Source organism: Ipomoea nil, unplaced genomic scaffold, assembly GCF_001879475.1.
Source record: "Ipomoea nil cultivar Tokyo-kokei standard unplaced genomic scaffold, Asagao_1.1 scaffold2480, whole genome shotgun sequence".
NCBI classification, from domain to species: domain Eukaryota; kingdom Viridiplantae; phylum Streptophyta; class Magnoliopsida; order Solanales; family Convolvulaceae; genus Ipomoea; species Ipomoea nil.
Window position 1 is genome coordinate 2,081,814 of NW_017618908.1, and position 16,691 is coordinate 2,098,504.

Genomic DNA, 16,691 nt, shown 5'->3' on the forward strand with positions numbered 1-16,691 from the left:
ATCAATAGTGTTGTTATCCTTTGTAATGGTGGGAGAGACGGATTTCTTATATTTATAAAAGATTTTTAATTTGGTGTAAAAACACTACTGGAAATTAGGAAATTTCCGACCACCTGAAAATGATCTTAAATCAAGTTGAAAGTCTTGTTCCGACCATTTTTAGTATCCGGAAAAACCTTTATTACTATTTCCGACCACTTTTTGCTTTCAACTTGATTTAAAATCACTTTCAGGTGGTCGAAAATTTCATAATTTTCAGCCGTAAAAAGGGAATAAATATGTAATTGAATAAATTTGGTAGAATTCCCACCACTCGAAGAAAAAAAAAAACACTTACCTCCCCTAGGTGGAATTTACTATACTTCATATTATGGAATTAAATTTCCATTGGCCCTAACTTTCCCATGTCCAAGATTGCACCAAATGTAGAAATAATTTTCCCACAAGTTGAAACTTTTATGGCTACCAAGGGCCTATAAAAGTATTATATTTTTCCTTTAAAATATTACATTTCCCCTATAAATAACAAACAATTTATTTCTGATTAGCATTAAACTTTGACATATCCATCATGACCCGACTTTTCTCACACATAATGATCAGTGAGACATGTCACAGAATTGAAGACTCACTCTAAGGCTATTTAGTAGTTTTACCTAAAATTAAACAGCAAGAAAAAGACATCTCCTATACCGTGAAAAGGAAAACTTTAAACGGTGAAATCTGACTCAATTTCAATGTTTTCAAGGCCGAGGGGAGTGGAGTTGAGGATGAGATGCTCTAATGACATCCAACTCTGCAGCCACTTCTTTCATGGTAGGTCTTTTCTTTCCGTTTAAGTTCAAGCAACGCTGTGCTAGTAAAGCAATTGCCATAACATCTTCCCTTTTACCTTGCTTTGAAACTTCTCTGTCAAGAATCTCCAAGAAACGGTTTTCTTCTATGGACAATAGAAAACGTGTTACCAAGCTCCGATCCTCATCATCATTAGTTTCAAATGAAATTGGCTTTTGTCCTGTTAGGAGCTCAGCAAGGACTACTCCAAAACTGTAAACATCACTCTTATCTGTGAATTGACTAGACTGAAAATACTCTGGATCCAAGTAACCAAATGTCCCCTTCACTATGGTAGTCAAGTGAGTTTGGTCTATTGAAATAGACCTTGATGTTCCAAAATCTGAAACTTTAACTCGGAATTTTTCATCCAGAAGGATATTAGTGGACTTGATGTCTCTATGGTAAATGGGAATTGATGTGGCGGAGTGGAGATAAGCTAAAGCACTAGCCACCTCTGATGCAATTCTGAGACGAATATCCCACGAAAGAGGAATGAGCTCGTCGCCAAAATTGTTATGGATAAGGCTAAAAAGCGTTCCATTTGATATAAATTCATAAACCAAAATGGGAACTTCCGTCTCCAAACAACACCCCAGTAATTTCACAACATTCCTATGATTGATTTGAGAAAGAATAACAACCTCATTGATGAATGGCTCTAATTGGTTCTCGTCCACTGCCAGCGATTTCTTAACTGCCACAATTTGACCGTCAATTAACATTCCTTTGTACACTGTTCCTTGCCCACCTCGGCCTACAATTCTATTGCCATTGAAATGATCAGTGGCCTTATCCAACTCCCTGGTTGTAAAAATCTTTGCTTTCTCAATGGTCCCTTCTTTGGCTAGAAGCTGTTGTTGCAAAAGGAGACCTCCATTACGCTTGAAGAACTTCTCCCTCTGTTTCTTCATCTTTCTCTTCTTGATGGCTTTACGGAGGATGAAACAACCCCATACTAACATCAAAATTCCAAAACTTGCACTAACACCTGAGATTGAATGGTGCAAGTGAGTAGAAACTTCATATGATCGAATGCTTACTTTATATTTATTAATCTACAATAAGTTAGTAACCCAAAAATCATTGGAATACATAGCAAGGAAATTGGTATTAGGCTGTGTTTGAAAACCGGGAAAATGACTTCTGGAAGTCATTTTCAGGGTTTTTTGTGTTTGGCTACACCTAGAAAATCCAGTCAACGGAAAACATTTTCCGTTGATTGGGAAAAATGACCGTTGACTGAGAAAAATGAGCCCAATTTGGCGGAAAATGACTTCTGCCAAATTTGGGCGGAAGTCATTTTCCGCCTCTTCTCTTTCATTTTTTTTTTTTTTTTAATTCTGGCGGAACTGGGTTCTGCCAGAAACCATAGCAATGGTTTCTGATGGAACCCAGTTCCGCCGGAAACCATAGCCATGGTTTCCAGTGGAACTGGTTTCCGCCAGAAACCATAGTGTAAATTATATTATATATGTCCTGGCCTCCTGGGGAATTATATATTTCATATTCGTATATCGTTCAAAGTACATATTAAACGTACCAATAATAGCGGATAGTTCCTTGACAGTGAGTTTGCGACCGCCTGCATTAAAAGAAAATATTGATACGTTAAGCAACAAAACTTGCACAGTAATTAAATCATTTAAGACATCCTCAATAGTGAAGTTTTTAGGATATTTCGACCACCTAAATGATTTAAATCAAGTTGAAGTTTTTAGGATATTCCTCAATAGTGAAGTTTTTAGGATATTTGAGAAGTGATCTTAAATCAAGTCGAAAGTCTTGTTCCGACCACTTTTGGCATCCGGAAAAACCTTTATTGCTATTTCCGACCACTTTTTACGTTCAACTTGATTTAAGATCACTTTCATGTGGTCGGAAATTCAATAATTTCCAGTAATGAAAAAAAAAAAAAAGACAGATCTAATGCAAAAAAACAAAACAAAACAAAAACAAAACAAAAACAAAATAAAAAACAAAACAAAACAAAACAAACAAAAAAAAAAACAAAAGCCAAAAAAAATAAAAAACAAAAACAAAGGGCTTGACGTGCCAGTGGGCGCCCCAGGCACACTACCGCACCTTTCCCTTTACCTTTCTCTTCTGCGAGTCTCATAAAAAATCACATTTTGCAGGACGAGCTCAAAAATTCTCTTTCATTCAAATAAGCATTATATTGTTTGCCTTAAAAGGGGGTAAAAAACCACTAACGTGGTTAGCCTTAGCATCCATATCAGTGGTGAATTTTACACAATTTTTAGGTGACAAGAAGAGAGAGGGGAAGAGGAAAACAAAAAGAAAGAAAAGAAAAATTGCAAAAAAAAAAAATTAATTTGACACGGAAATCCGAAAGAGAAAACAAAAAGAGTAGCACGCCAGCGGATGCGTGCAGTCCCCTATATATAGAGGGAAAATATATACTAATACTAATTAGTGGCGTACGTACCATGACATCCATTTGCAATTAATGGGTTCCCTTTTTTAGGATATGGGCAGGAACAGTAATCCCAATAAGAGCGTCTACTGTAGCAGTAATCTGAGGTGATGGATGGAGGCAAGTAGTGGTATGGGATGGTCCAGTACCACACGACCGGAACAACTACCTCTTCCTGTCGGCTGCTCGGAAAGCTTTCAGCGAACCAATCTTGATCAACAAAGAAGCCATAGCTGCAGGCATTGAGGGCGACCGAGTTTGTGAAGTTGACTTGGTATGTTTTTATATTATTGTACGTGTTAAGCTCGAATTGACAACAGTTTTTGCCGTAGCAAAGATTCTGACGTTCCGTGAATTTGCCACACAAGGAAGTGCATCCGCCTAGTATATCGTAACCAGGCGATGTGAGGAGAGCGTTGCCACAACCTAAAAGCATGAACTTGTTGTGAGTGTAAGAGTAAAAGAATGGTGTTTGGGATAATTTGGTGTCGGGAATTATGGTGATATTGCTTCCATCGGTGGTGGTTTGGCAGACAGGAGAGATGGACTGTCTGAGTGTTATTGTCAGACTCTCAAAGGAAATGCCCAGAATCTCTCTTACGCTACTGTCATTGGAGAAGAAACTCAAGTAGGGTTTCTCCACGCCATCCGAGGATGTGGTGCAATTTATGTGGAACCATTCGCCCAAATAGCATCCTTTCCTGGTTCCAAATGGATAGTAAATGCTAACTTCGCCACACTTGTCTGGACAACCCTTTGGAACCATAGATATCCCATCTTGCTTATACCGATACGCCTCATCAGTCATATTAGATTCATATGCCATAGTGAGCATCACTGTGAAGCTCATCATCATTACCATAGCCACTGCTACTATCTCATTTCTAGCGGACATCATTTTCTTTTCTTTTCTTTTCTTTTCGTTCTTTTCGTGTGTACATCTTAGAACCTATATCCAATGAATGTTTATAAGGGAGAGAGGAAGTTGTAGTCCTTTGCTTGTTTACTTTTCTCTAATGTAACTGTCACTGTTATAGTGTTATCATCTACGCTTCAATTTTGGAATACTTTTCTTCTTTAATTTTCCACAATTTCTGGTCTCATTTTGATTCTTCTATTCACACCAATAATATAATGATCAACACCAAATGAATGCCATTTTAACTAGCTAATTAATTAATACTCTGGTATTATTTTACATGTCATGTTTACTATTTATTGGTCAAATCAATTTTTTTTTTTTAAATTTACTTTTTTTTTTTGTGTTTAATAATATTTTTACTTTTTAATATAGTTTCTAAATATATAAATTTTATATACTGTTAGGAACATTGTATTAGGATTTTGATGATACCAATGTAATGTAGAAAAGTAGACCCCTAATCATTTTCGTGTGTTTGTCTAGCTTAACACGAATTATAGGGGAGTTATGGCAACTTTCGTCTAAGACGAAAGCAGCGAAACAAAAACAGCTAATGGTTAGGGGTCTACTTTTCTACATTACATTGGTATCATCAAAATCCTAATACAATGTTCCTAACAATTTCCCCCTTTTTGATGATGCCAAAACCTATACTCTTCTTATAAGGCTGATAAAAGTTCCATAAGGATTTTTCTTATATAAAAACAGCCATACTCGAGAGTTTACAAGTCTTTTTCTAGATAAAAGCGTTTAATAAGCGATATAAGAACAAGTAACTCAAACAAGTGACACGAGATGTGTAACAATGAGAGTTTCATATATAAAGATGTGATCATTACAAAAACAAACTTCATAAATATAACAAGAGTTAACTTACATTTCTAAAAGCTTTGATTTCTGTTGTTCAGCTTCCTTGAGCTCTTGGTCATCCTTTTCTTCTTGTCGCTTTAGCATCCTGTTGAAGTCAATTTTCTCATTGATTTTTGCTCTGAAGACTTTGATAGGGTTAGTCCTGACAAGCTCTTCATGTTCTCCTTTGATGTTCAGACCAGTGTAATTGTTGTAGGCTTCCCGAATGTTGCTTCCTTCAACAATACCATACTTCCACCACGAGATCAGTTCAAACGAATTCATGCCTTCTTGGTAGCTCTTTCCTAATTCCTTGTGCACTTTGAAAGCTGCATTATGCATGACATTTTGTGGGGAGTCTTTGGTTACACTCGAAAGATCTTCAATGAGATTTCTGATCCTTTTTCTCTCCATTGCTTCATCTTCTCTTCTCTTTTTCTCTTCATCATGCTTCCTCCATAGTTCTTTGTTTGCTCTTTTGATTCTCTCATTTTGAGTGCTCATGTGGTTTTGTCTTGTATGGTTGTCTTTTGTTTTCAACCAAGTGGGATTATTGCAGCCCTCGAATCGTTTGCCACTGCCTTCTTCATATGGGACGAAGTCCACAAAGTTTCCTATGCCATCCATAGTTACTTTGTTGTCTCTCATAAGCTTTTGCCTTAATTTCATTTGTTCTCTCTTTGGCAGACCTGTAAAGATGTATTTGGCTTCAGAACCAAATGATTGTCGAGGCTTGATTTGTTTGGAGGATTGGTATCGACCATATCTTGACTTCGAGGAGTGATGACCACGAGACTTGGAGGATGGATTCGGGTTTCTTTGGTCATAGTCTCTTAGTGTCCGAGATGGGGAGTGTCGTGCTTCACGAGCTTGATCTTTCGTGCTATCTCTCGGCTGATCATCATCCTTATCTTTGTCATCATTTCTCTTTTCCCCCTTTTTGGCATCATCAGCACAGGTGGTAGGAGGAATGGAAGAGACCTTGTTGATTGCAAGCAAGATATCCTGAGCATATCCGAGAATTTGAAGTGCATATTCGCCCAGTTGGTATGAGTTGTCCTGATATGTGTCAATCTTTGTACAGGCCAAATCCACACGCTCTTTGAGACCAAAATGAGAGTGCTTGATTTCGTGCTGTTGTCGCACAACTTTGTTCAAAGAAGCTTCGAGATCATAAAGTTTCTTTGTCATTCGCTCAAGGACCTTGTGATCTGATTGGCTTTGTTGCTGCGATTGAGGCTGTGCTTGAGGGCTAGATTGGGCTGTTATCAGAAAATCGACCTTTTTGCATAGATCATCCATGACTTTCGCGTCCTTTTCTCTTAAAGCAAGATATTGCCTGTGGATGATCTCGGCTGAATGAACAGTTCCTCTCATGATGTTCATGATAGTTCGTGGGGACTTCGCAGGGGATTCTTCCTCAACGTTTGTTGGTGATGTGTTCATGTGATCATCTTGAGGTGGTGCTTCCCGATTTCCACCATTATCTGAGCTAAGAGGAATTGGTGAGGCTTCCAGTTTGCCCTCACGCATACGTTCGTCTTCTTGCTTGATTGGAGTCTCGTTTATGGGATGAATGTGCGGAACAATGGCTCGTGATATATCTTTGAGATGAGAAGTTGAAACTTCGTCCGAGTCATTACTGTCAGATGGTAGTCTTCTTAAGGGAGATCTCTGAGGGTAGGTGTCATAGTCAGGACCGATCAAGATTGTGTGACTATCTTCAGGTTCGGCTTCTTGAGCACCTTCATTGCCCATCTGACCATCATTATCATCATCGTCATCATCATCATCATTCTCATCATCAGCATCTTCAACATCATCATTATCTTCATCTTCATCTTCATCTTCATCTTCATCACTCTCGCCTTCTTCAATCTCTCGTCCAAGCTTATCTTTCGTGCCACTGGCATTACAATTTGGATCATTTTGGTGTTCCTTCTCTAAAGTGGTCTTGATCTTTGAGAGCAACATTGCATATCGAAGTTGCTTTAGTTCTTCTTCATAAACTGGATCCAAGGGTGGCTTGTTGAGCTCGATGCAGAGTGGAGCTTTATCTTTCCCGAGAGTGCGATTTGTCATTTTGTAGGAGAAAACGCGATTGATTTCTTCAATTCGAAGGGCTTTTGAAACTTCATCAGTGCCAATCCATGCAAGTGCAAAGTCCTCTTCATCCTGCATTGCTTCAAAAGTTTCAAGAAAGATCCGCAGAGGTGCAGTGCGCCACTTTTGCCACTGTAGAACCCGATTGTAGTCCGTTTCAATGGATTTTCTAAGCACTTGATCTGCTGAAGGTTGAGGAACATTTACTTCTGGAGCTGGGGCTGACTGTTTCGAGATGTTCGGAGGTTGTACCTGCACTACTGCTGTCTCGTCTACCAACACAGGTTCTTGTGTCAGAATTACCTGCTCTGTATTGGTAGGTTCTTGTGGCAGACAAGGCAAAGCGATCAAAGCATCAGTCGCCTCTTTCGTCTTTTCTGGTGACCCAGGTTCTTGTGGAAGACTTAAGCGACTGGCCTCCATGTCTACATTAGCAGGTTCTTGTGTCAGCTCTCGAAGGAGTTGATCTGCCAAAGTAGGTTCTTGTGGATGGTGGTCTTGAGGAGAACCGAGATCAGTCTTGGGTCCTTGATCATCAGGAAGATCATCTTTCGGTTGAACTTCCCCCTCAAACAGTGCTTCTTTCGTGTCTCCTTCTTTCGGTGTAGAAGATTCCTTCGGGAAAGATGTAGCCTTGGCTGGAGACCGAAAGTGACTGCTTTTGATAATTTTGGAGAGAATTAAATTATCTTCGTCTTCAGATGAGTCTTTGACTATGATTGATTCTGGTAGAGGGGAAGGTGGAATAGGATCGTTCTTCTTTTGTGGAGATTTTGGTGAGATTGGAACAGCTGAAGATTCTTCGCCCTTTTTCGCCTTACTCCGAGAGGAGTGCTTTTCTCGTCTTTGTCGTTTCGGCTTGGGCTGCTCATCTTCTGAAACCCTAGGTGTTCTTGATTTCCGCTTGGCTTTGACTTGCTCAATAGGGATTCCCAACTCCAACGCCTTCTGCTTGTCATATCCTGATGGTTTTTGTTTCATATGACATGCTTTCTGACCAGGCCGAATTCCTGGGCGCAGAACGACTCCTTTCGTTGCCAGAAGATGGCTTATCACAAAACCATATCCCAACTTCTTCGCAATGTCACCTGGACTTTTTCGATGAAAAGTGATGGTATGAACAATATTGTTGAAAATGATCTTCGACCAATCGACTTTAAATTCGTTCAGGAAGGCATGCAGCATTTTCAACTTCTCCTTCGTCACATCATCTGTGCCCGAGGTCTTGTGGTCGACGATTTTATTGAAGATATCAACAGTGAAGATATCAACTTGTTGGTCCCGATAGAGTGAGAAAAGAGTCTATTCACCCCCCCCCCCTCTAGACTCTCATCTCACTCTATCGGGACCAACAATTGGTATCAGAGCCGTGGTCACGGGTCCGGATCGATGGCGAGGCGAAAGCCGAGTCCAGTCCCAGGTGGGATGTGGGCGTAGGTCAGGCCAAGTCCAATCCCAAGAGGGGATGGTGGGCGTGTAGGCTAAGGACCGAGTCAAGCATGCTGCGTAACTGGGCTTGGTGATCAAAGGTTGCGGCAGGTGCTGGGAGGGGGATTGTTGGGTGTCGGCCGGGTTGGCCGAGTCAGCCCCTGCTCGATTCGGGACGTGGCGCTGTGGCTTACCATGGAGAGATGTGGTTAAATGGTTAATGTCCACCTACCTATCACCAATTGGTTTTAAGTAGGATATGGCAACCAGGTACCATAGAACTCTGTGGTTAAGCATGCTTGACTTCCGACAATCCCGGGATGGGTGACCCCCTGGGAAGTAGGCATAGTGCAGCGCTTAGATCCAACATATACTTAAATTAAATTAAAACACATAAAATGAGACGGATTAAGTATATAAAATATCTCCCCTCACATGTCTAATTTACGTTATGAAATAAAAAGTAAAAATACATATAATATTAGAAAGACTAGGAACGTTATGCTGTGCATCCGTATGCACCATGCAAAAACGACGTCGTTTTGGCGTCTAACTTAAAAAAAAAAAAAAAAAAAAAAAAATCAGAATTGCATAACTACACATCCATAATTTCACTACACTTCCATAATTTCATAATTATACATCCAGAATTGCATAACTACACTTTCAGAATTGCATAACTATAATTCCAGAATTGCATAACTACACATCCATAACTTCATAACTACACATCCATAATTGCATAACTACACTTCCAGAATTTCATAACTAAAAAATCCAAAATGAATGAACTAAAAATGAATAACATAATATTGTTGCTGGGAATCGAAACTGATTTTTTTTTTTAAGTAGGGCGCGCGTTTTATGCAAAACAACGTCATTTTTGCATCAGTATGCACCTTGCATGGTGCATACGGATGCACTGCATAATTTGCCGAAAGACTATATGCAAGAAGTTCAACCAAAAAAATATTACAAAAAATTGAGCTCATAACTTTTAGATACAAGAATCATATTTCATGCACTCGGTCAACCTTCCCAAGTCAGAACACATGTAATAGGCAAATTATTGTGTGGACCATAAATATCAGGTACATTTTTAATATATTAAAAGTACATTATTTTTGTACTGAAGGTACATTATATAAAATAATATACCATTGGTATATTAAAAATGTATTTTTTATTTATGATCCACACAATATGGTCCATGCAATAATGATTACATGTAATAGAGTTAATGCCATTTTTGGTCTTAGACTTATTGAGGCATTGATACTTTTCATCCTCCATAATAAAAATTGTCAATCTGTAGCCACGCTTATTGATCGTTGGACACTTTTAGTCCTCCGTCAACTTCTCTGTTTGTTCACCGTCAAAACGAAGGGCTTTTTTGTCATTTCCAGTGGTCTTCTTCATCAGTCAGCTCTGTTGTCTAAAGACTATAGCTTCACCATCCTCATTCGCTTCTATATTGTCAAACATTTCCTCTCCCTCGTCGCAACCAGAGAACAGCCAACAGCGGATGTGCAGTTGTATTACTCACCCTCTTCGGCTCCAACCCTTCGCTCTCCTCTATTCTCTTCAATTCCCATCTCGATTCCGTCCCCGCCGAGCCTGCCCACCCTTCAAATCTGGCGACCTTGGATGCTAATTTTTCAAGAATGGTTGGTTGGAACGACGCCGGCAGTATTGGAGGAGAGAGCACAGTTGGGTTCTTCTTGAACCACCCACACCAGTCAATCCCATCAGCGGGGGCGACAGTGTTCTTGCAAGGCGGAGCTTCTAAGAGGGAACCCCTTCACTAATTCAATCTGGTGGGAGTATAAATTTTGGGGGTAAAATTGCGAAACAGAAGCAAAATGAAGAGCTCAAATCTCCAGACTACATCAATTAGCCATCAACATCCACAGCTGAAACCACCACTGTCATCGTCATCTACTCTGATTTCTTGAGATTTACTTGAGAAAGATTTACATATGGCTGCTGCTGCTCGTGGACGAGAGAGAGAAAGAGAGAGCGAAGACTAGAGTCGTTATTCCCCGCCGCAACTGCCACAGTTGCAACCAACTGCCACCACCGGAGAAGACCTCCACTTTCGCTATTACTACCGTCTCCACAGCCGCAACCGCTACAGCTGCCATCTTCGAACACCTTGGAACTCTGTTCTTCTTGTCGACAACCACTGAGTCGTTCATTATCCCTGTTCTGACAACTCTATTCTGACCGTGTCGACAACCACTGAGCCCCCAAGATCTACTCTCTCATTTTCGCTGTCAAACCAAATCCTTCTCCTCACTGTGAATATATCAATCATTATGAGTACGGATCCAAACGCGCGGAGGTGAAAATCGGTAGCGGATGATGACAATCAACAAGTGGAGGCTTTGAATCTGGAGCGAAGGTGGACATCGGTGGGGGAGAAGAGAGAGGTAGTGAAACGCCGGTGACCTGTAAACGTCGGCGATGGATTATAATTATTTGTTTTTTGCTCTTTTTTAAAAAAAAAATAAAAGAAATTTGTAATAATTTTTTTTCCCTTTACATCTGGAATAGTTTAGGTATTAATGTATTATGAGATGGTTTCTACCTAGAGACGGCAGAGAGTGAAGAAAAAGACATAAAATGATATAAATGCCCTTCATTTTCACAGTCAACAGACGGTACAAGTGACGGAGGACTAAAAGTGTCCAACGATCAATAACAGTGGCTACTAAATGGCAATTTTTATTATGGAGAATGAAAAGTGTCAATGCCCCAATAAGTTTAAGACTAAAAATGGCATTAACTCCATGTAATATTACTCCGAGTTTATGTTGTTCCACATTGACAAATTAAGGAAATTAGATTTTTGGTTTTTTTTTTTTTTGTGAAAATAGATTTTTGGTTATTATAAGCGTTAATAATATTTTAATAATTTTAGATTCCCACAATGACTTGACTAAGATTAAGTGCGTGTGATTACTTCTATTACTACTAAGAATACGTATACAAATTGCATTTCTCTTCAATCAGCTATATAATTCCAAGTTTAAGAAATTTCTTATTCCTTTCCAATACCGACACTGCATATTGACAGTTCTAAAACTTGAGACTTTTGGGCACCTTTTTTTTTTTTTAATTTTTTATAGAAAATTCATTGTCCGTGTAAACATTTTTCCTCATCATGGACAATGAATTTTCTAGAAATACATATATAAATACCTTTTTGATATAATTACATCATTTTAACTTGTTTGAGACAGTTACACTTTTTTTTTTTTCTTTCAATTTGATGACCTAATTGTATACCTATGTATAATTCAATAACCTATTAATTAACCCCTTCTTTAATATCATAATTCATATACGACCCCCTAATTGTATACCTATGTATAATTCAATAGCCTATTAATTAACCCCTTCTTTAATATCATAATTCATATACGACCCCTTAACTCTTACAGGGCGTTTGATTCACTGTAATTTAGTTGTAGTTGAATTGGAATTCAATGGATGTCTCAATTACGTTGTTTGGTTGGTGCAATTCCCTCTTTTTGTTGAATTGCAATTCATAGGCTACCCCATGAATTCCTATGAATTGCAATTCAATGGACGTGAGAAAAAAGAAAAAGAAATGAAATGACACTACTACCCTTGGCTATTATTACTATTATTATTACATAAGAGTATTTTAATCTTTATACCACTTTTTTCCTGCTCAATTTCAATAATTCTATTTCTCCATATCAAACAACGTAATTTGATCGAATTCCTACTTTATTCACACATTATTCTTTTCCTACCAAATTACAATTCATCTTTTCCATAATTCCTTCCTTCAAACCAAAACTTTAACAAAAATACTAGTGTATGTTAAAGGGAATTACTACCCGGCCTACACCTACCTTGTTTGCCAAGCTAATAGATTGACCACATACATCCAAATATGTCCAATAGTTGGGATGACACTGCCCATGTCTCCTGCATGAGTTCTTCAAAATTAGAAGCACGACAAAGATCCTGGGTCCATTTATGCATGACTAGTATTACATTTTTTTTCCATAAATAACTATTCAACTCTAAATATTAAAGTTTGATTTAAGAAGGCGTTTGGAACTTTTCAATCAATTAAATTTCTGGGTAAATATTTTCAAGTAATGCATTATATTTTATGGAATAACTTTGCAGGGAAAATTTTAATTAACATTTTTGGTGTTACCATTGAAAATATGAATTAAATTACCTTGAAAATTAATTAAGATATTTGGTTCATTTAAGCTTTCCTAGGATTTTTTTTAAAATCATTAATATAACCTTGCCAAAAAAAAAAAAAAAAAAAAAAAACATAATTAATAAACCATATGTAAAAATATTCTAGACTGCTGAAAGAATATAATATTCAAATACAAAATAGTACATATGTAAAAACGTGTTGGGGGAGACAAATTTCTTCCATCAATAGTGTTGTTAATTATCCTTCGTAATGGTGGGAGAGACGGATTTCTTATATTTATAAAAGACTTTTAATTTGGTGTTAAAAAGAATAAATACGTAATTGAATAAATTTGGTAGATCCCCAATCACCTTAAAAAAAAAAAAAAAAAAAAAAATCTTACCTCCTCTAGGTGGGATTTACTATCCTTCATAATATGGAACTAAATTTGCATTGGCCCTAACTTTCCTAAATCAAAGATTGCACCAAACGTGGAATAATTTTCCCACCAGTTGAAGCTTTCATGGCTACCAAGCACCTCTAAAAGTATTATAATTTTCCATTTAGGAGAAGTATTATAATTTTTCTAAAAAATATTACTTTTTTCCCTATAAATAACAAACAATTTATTCATTATTAGTATTACATTTTTATATAGCCATCATAACCTGACCCTTATCACAGATAATGATCAATGTGACATGTCACGGAAGACTCACTCTAAGGCTATTTAGTTTTACCTAAAATTAAACAATAAGAAAAAGACATCTCCTAAACTGTGAAAAAAGGAAAATATATAGTAAAATTTAAACGGTGAAATCTGACTCAATTCCCAATGTTTTCAAGGCCGAGGGGAGTGGAGTTGAGGATGAGATGCTCTAATGGCATCCAACTCCGCAGCCACTTCTTTCATGGTAGGTCTTTTCTTTCCGTTTAAGTTCAAACAACGTTGTGCAAGCAACGCAATTGCCATAACATCTTCACTTTTACCTTGCTTTGAAACTTCTCTGTCAAGAATCTCCAAGAAACGATTCTCTTCTATGGACAATAAAAAACGTGTTACCAAGCTCCGATCCTCATCATCATTAACTTCAAATGAAATTGGCTTTTGTCCTGTTAGGAGCTCAGCAAGGACAACTCCGAAACTGTAAACATCACTCTTATCTGTGAATTGACTAGACTGGAAATACTCGGGATCCAAATAACCAAATGTCCCCTTCACTACAGTAGTCAAGTGAGTTTGGTCAATTGAAATAGATCTAGACGTTCCAAAATCTGAAACCTTAGCTCGAAATTTCTCGTCTAGAAGGATGTTACTGGACTTGATGTCTCTATGGTAAATGGGAATTGATGTGGCGGAGTGGAGATAAGATAAAGCACTAGCCACCTCTGATGCAATCCTTAAGCGAATATCCCATGAAAGAGGAATGAGCTCGTCGCCAAAATTATTATGGATGAGGCTGAAAAGTGTTCCATTTGGTATAAATTCATAAACCAAAATAGGAACTTCCGTCTCCAGACAACATCCCAATAGTTTGACAACATTCCTATGATTGATTTGGGAAAGAATGACAACCTCGTTGATGAATGACTCCACCTGGTCCTCGTCCACAGCTTGCGATTTCTTAACTGCAACAATCTCCCCATCAATTAACATTCCTTTGTACACTGTGCCTTGCCCGCCTCGGCCTAGTATTCGATTGGCATTGAAGTGATCAGTGGCCTTATCCAACTCATTTACAGTAAAAATCTTAGTTTTCTCTATGGTGCCTTCTTTGGCTAAGAGTTGTTGCTGTAATAGCAGACCTCCATTACGCTTGAAGAACTTGTGCCTCAGTTTCTTCATCTTTCTCTTCTTGATGGTCTTATAGAGGATAAAGCAAGCCAATAAAAACAGCAAAAATCCAAAACTTGCACAAACACCTGAGATTGAGTGAGGAGAATGTCCATAAGAATTAGCTAGATTGACATGAATATAGTATCCTTATTATAAACTTAATTACATTGATATCTATTTCAAACTGTACTTTTAATTAACTTACCAATAATAGCTGATAGTTGCTTGACAGTGAGCTTATCATTGCCTGCATGAGAAGAACAGAAAATGGAATGCAGATGATGAGTAAAACAACAAAATCTATCTTGAGCCAGCCTTTCCAGAATGCAAACAGTAAACATTATTTATAGAGAATATAGATTAATAGCATATATAATATACCTTGACATCCATTTGCTAAATAAGGGTTCCCTTTGTTTGGATATTGGCATTCACAATACCAAGTATTATAACTTCCATTGAGGCAGATGTATGAGGAGGATGGAGGCAACTGCAAGTAGTCGTATAGGATGCTCCACCCCCAAACGACCGGAACAACTACCTCTTCCTGTCGGCTACCTGGTAAGCTTTTAGGGAACCAATTTTCAGCAACAATGAAGGCGTAGTTGCTGGTATTTTCGGGCAAGTCTGTGAGGTTGACTTGGTACGGCATTTTTACTACACTGATGCCTAAACTAGATTGACAACAGTTTATGCCGTAGCAAGGTCGTTCAAATTCGGTGGTTTTGCGGCACACCGACGTGCAACCACCTTGAATTCTTTGAGTAGTTCGACCAGGCGAAGTAGTAGTGAGGAGAGCGTTGCCACAGCCGAAAAGCATGAACTTGTTGTAGCCTGTATAGTAGAGGAATGGGTTTGCAGATAAATCTGTGTTACCCCGGCCAATTATGGAGAATGAATTATTGTTTTCCCCCGATCCGCGGATGAGAGGAGAGATTGACTCTTGGATTGTTATTGTTTGATCTTCTAAGGAAATGCCCAGAATCTCTCCTACGCCGTTGTTCTTGCCATCGGAAAAGGCCCTCAAGTAGGGCTTCTGGACACCATAAGGGGATGAGGATTTGGTGCAATTTATGAGGAACCATTCATTCAAATAGCAACTTTTGTCAGGTCCAATTCCGAAGGGATAGTAGATGCTAACGTTGCCACACTTATCTGGACAACCCTTTGGAACCATGGATATCCCATCTCGCTTGTACCGATCTGCTTCATAAGACATATCTGCTGTATATGCGAAAGTGAGCATCGCTGGGAAGCTCATCATCATCAGGATAGCTGCCGCTACTGATCTCTCTTTTCCACCCCACATTTTTTTTTTTTTTTTGCTTGTGTTGTGTTATTGTTAGAACGTATTCAATGAATCTTTATAAGGGAGAGAGGAAGGATCTATCCGTCCTACTTTTCTACTATTTTGTTATAATTCATCATCATTATGGACATTATTATTGTAACGTATGTAACTGTTATACATTTATTGCATCAATTTAATACCTTTGTATTATGTATATATACTCTATACTTAGCTTGTTGTAGATGAAGATGATAATGAAGAGACTATCATCCTTTCTCCCTCATCTCTCTATTCACTATTCTATTTTTTCCTTTTAACACGTTATCAGCACGAGCTCTAACCAACAGAGGCTCCAGGCCGGCGATTATCACAGTGGTTGGAGATTGGGGCTCTTCAAGGTACTTCTATTTTCTGGTCACACTTTAAAGTACTGGTGTGGTGGCGATTATCACAGTGGTTGGAGATTGGGGCTCTTCAAGGTACTTCTATTTTCTGGTCACACTTTAAAGTACTGGTGTGGTGAGCTTATCATCTTCAATTGTTTCTAATCGGCTGGTCCAAAGTGATCTGGCTGGTCATAGAACACATGAAATCATTGTTCCTAATCGGCCTACCTTTGGTAATTTGGCTGGTCATAGGACCTTTGATGGAGCTACTCAAACCACACTACCAGTACTTAGTGTTCCTGCTAGTGATAGTGCTATTGTTTCTGATTTTCTGGTCTTGATAATATGAATACCACTGTTAATGAATCACAAAGTGTTAGTGCTCCTAGTGTTAATGCTCTTAATTGGC

At 38.4% G+C, this 16,691-nt stretch overlaps 3 protein-coding genes across 3 annotated transcripts; all 3 read right to left on the minus strand.

Moving 5' to 3' along the window:
• Positions 1 to 743: 743 nt before the first annotated feature.
• LOC109152729 (wall-associated receptor kinase-like 9) lies at positions 744 to 2,419 on the minus strand. Its single transcript, XM_019300379.1, has 2 exons — positions 2,378 to 2,419; positions 744 to 1,825 (listed from the first exon to the last, which is right to left on the minus strand). The coding sequence occupies exon 2, from the start codon at positions 1,797 to 1,799 to the stop codon at positions 744 to 746; it is 1,056 nt and encodes a 351-aa protein (XP_019155924.1). The 5' UTR covers positions 1,800 to 1,825; positions 2,378 to 2,419.
• Positions 2,420 to 3,263: 844 nt separating this feature from the next.
• Positions 3,264 to 4,296, minus strand: LOC109152730 (wall-associated receptor kinase-like 8). The gene has a single exon (XM_019300380.1). It carries the CDS (start codon positions 4,167 to 4,169, stop codon positions 3,264 to 3,266), a length of 906 nt encoding a protein of 301 aa, XP_019155925.1. The 5' UTR covers positions 4,170 to 4,296.
• A 9,080-nt stretch (positions 4,297 to 13,376) lies between these two features.
• LOC109152731 (wall-associated receptor kinase-like 1) lies at positions 13,377 to 15,840 on the minus strand. The gene is made up of 3 exons (XM_019300381.1): positions 14,987 to 15,840; positions 14,811 to 14,852; positions 13,377 to 14,691 (listed from the first exon to the last, which is right to left on the minus strand). Exons 1-3 carry the CDS (start codon positions 15,822 to 15,824, stop codon positions 13,610 to 13,612), a joined length of 1,962 nt encoding a protein of 653 aa, XP_019155926.1. The 5' UTR covers positions 15,825 to 15,840; the 3' UTR covers positions 13,377 to 13,609.
• Between the last annotated feature and the right edge of the window lie 851 nt (positions 15,841 to 16,691).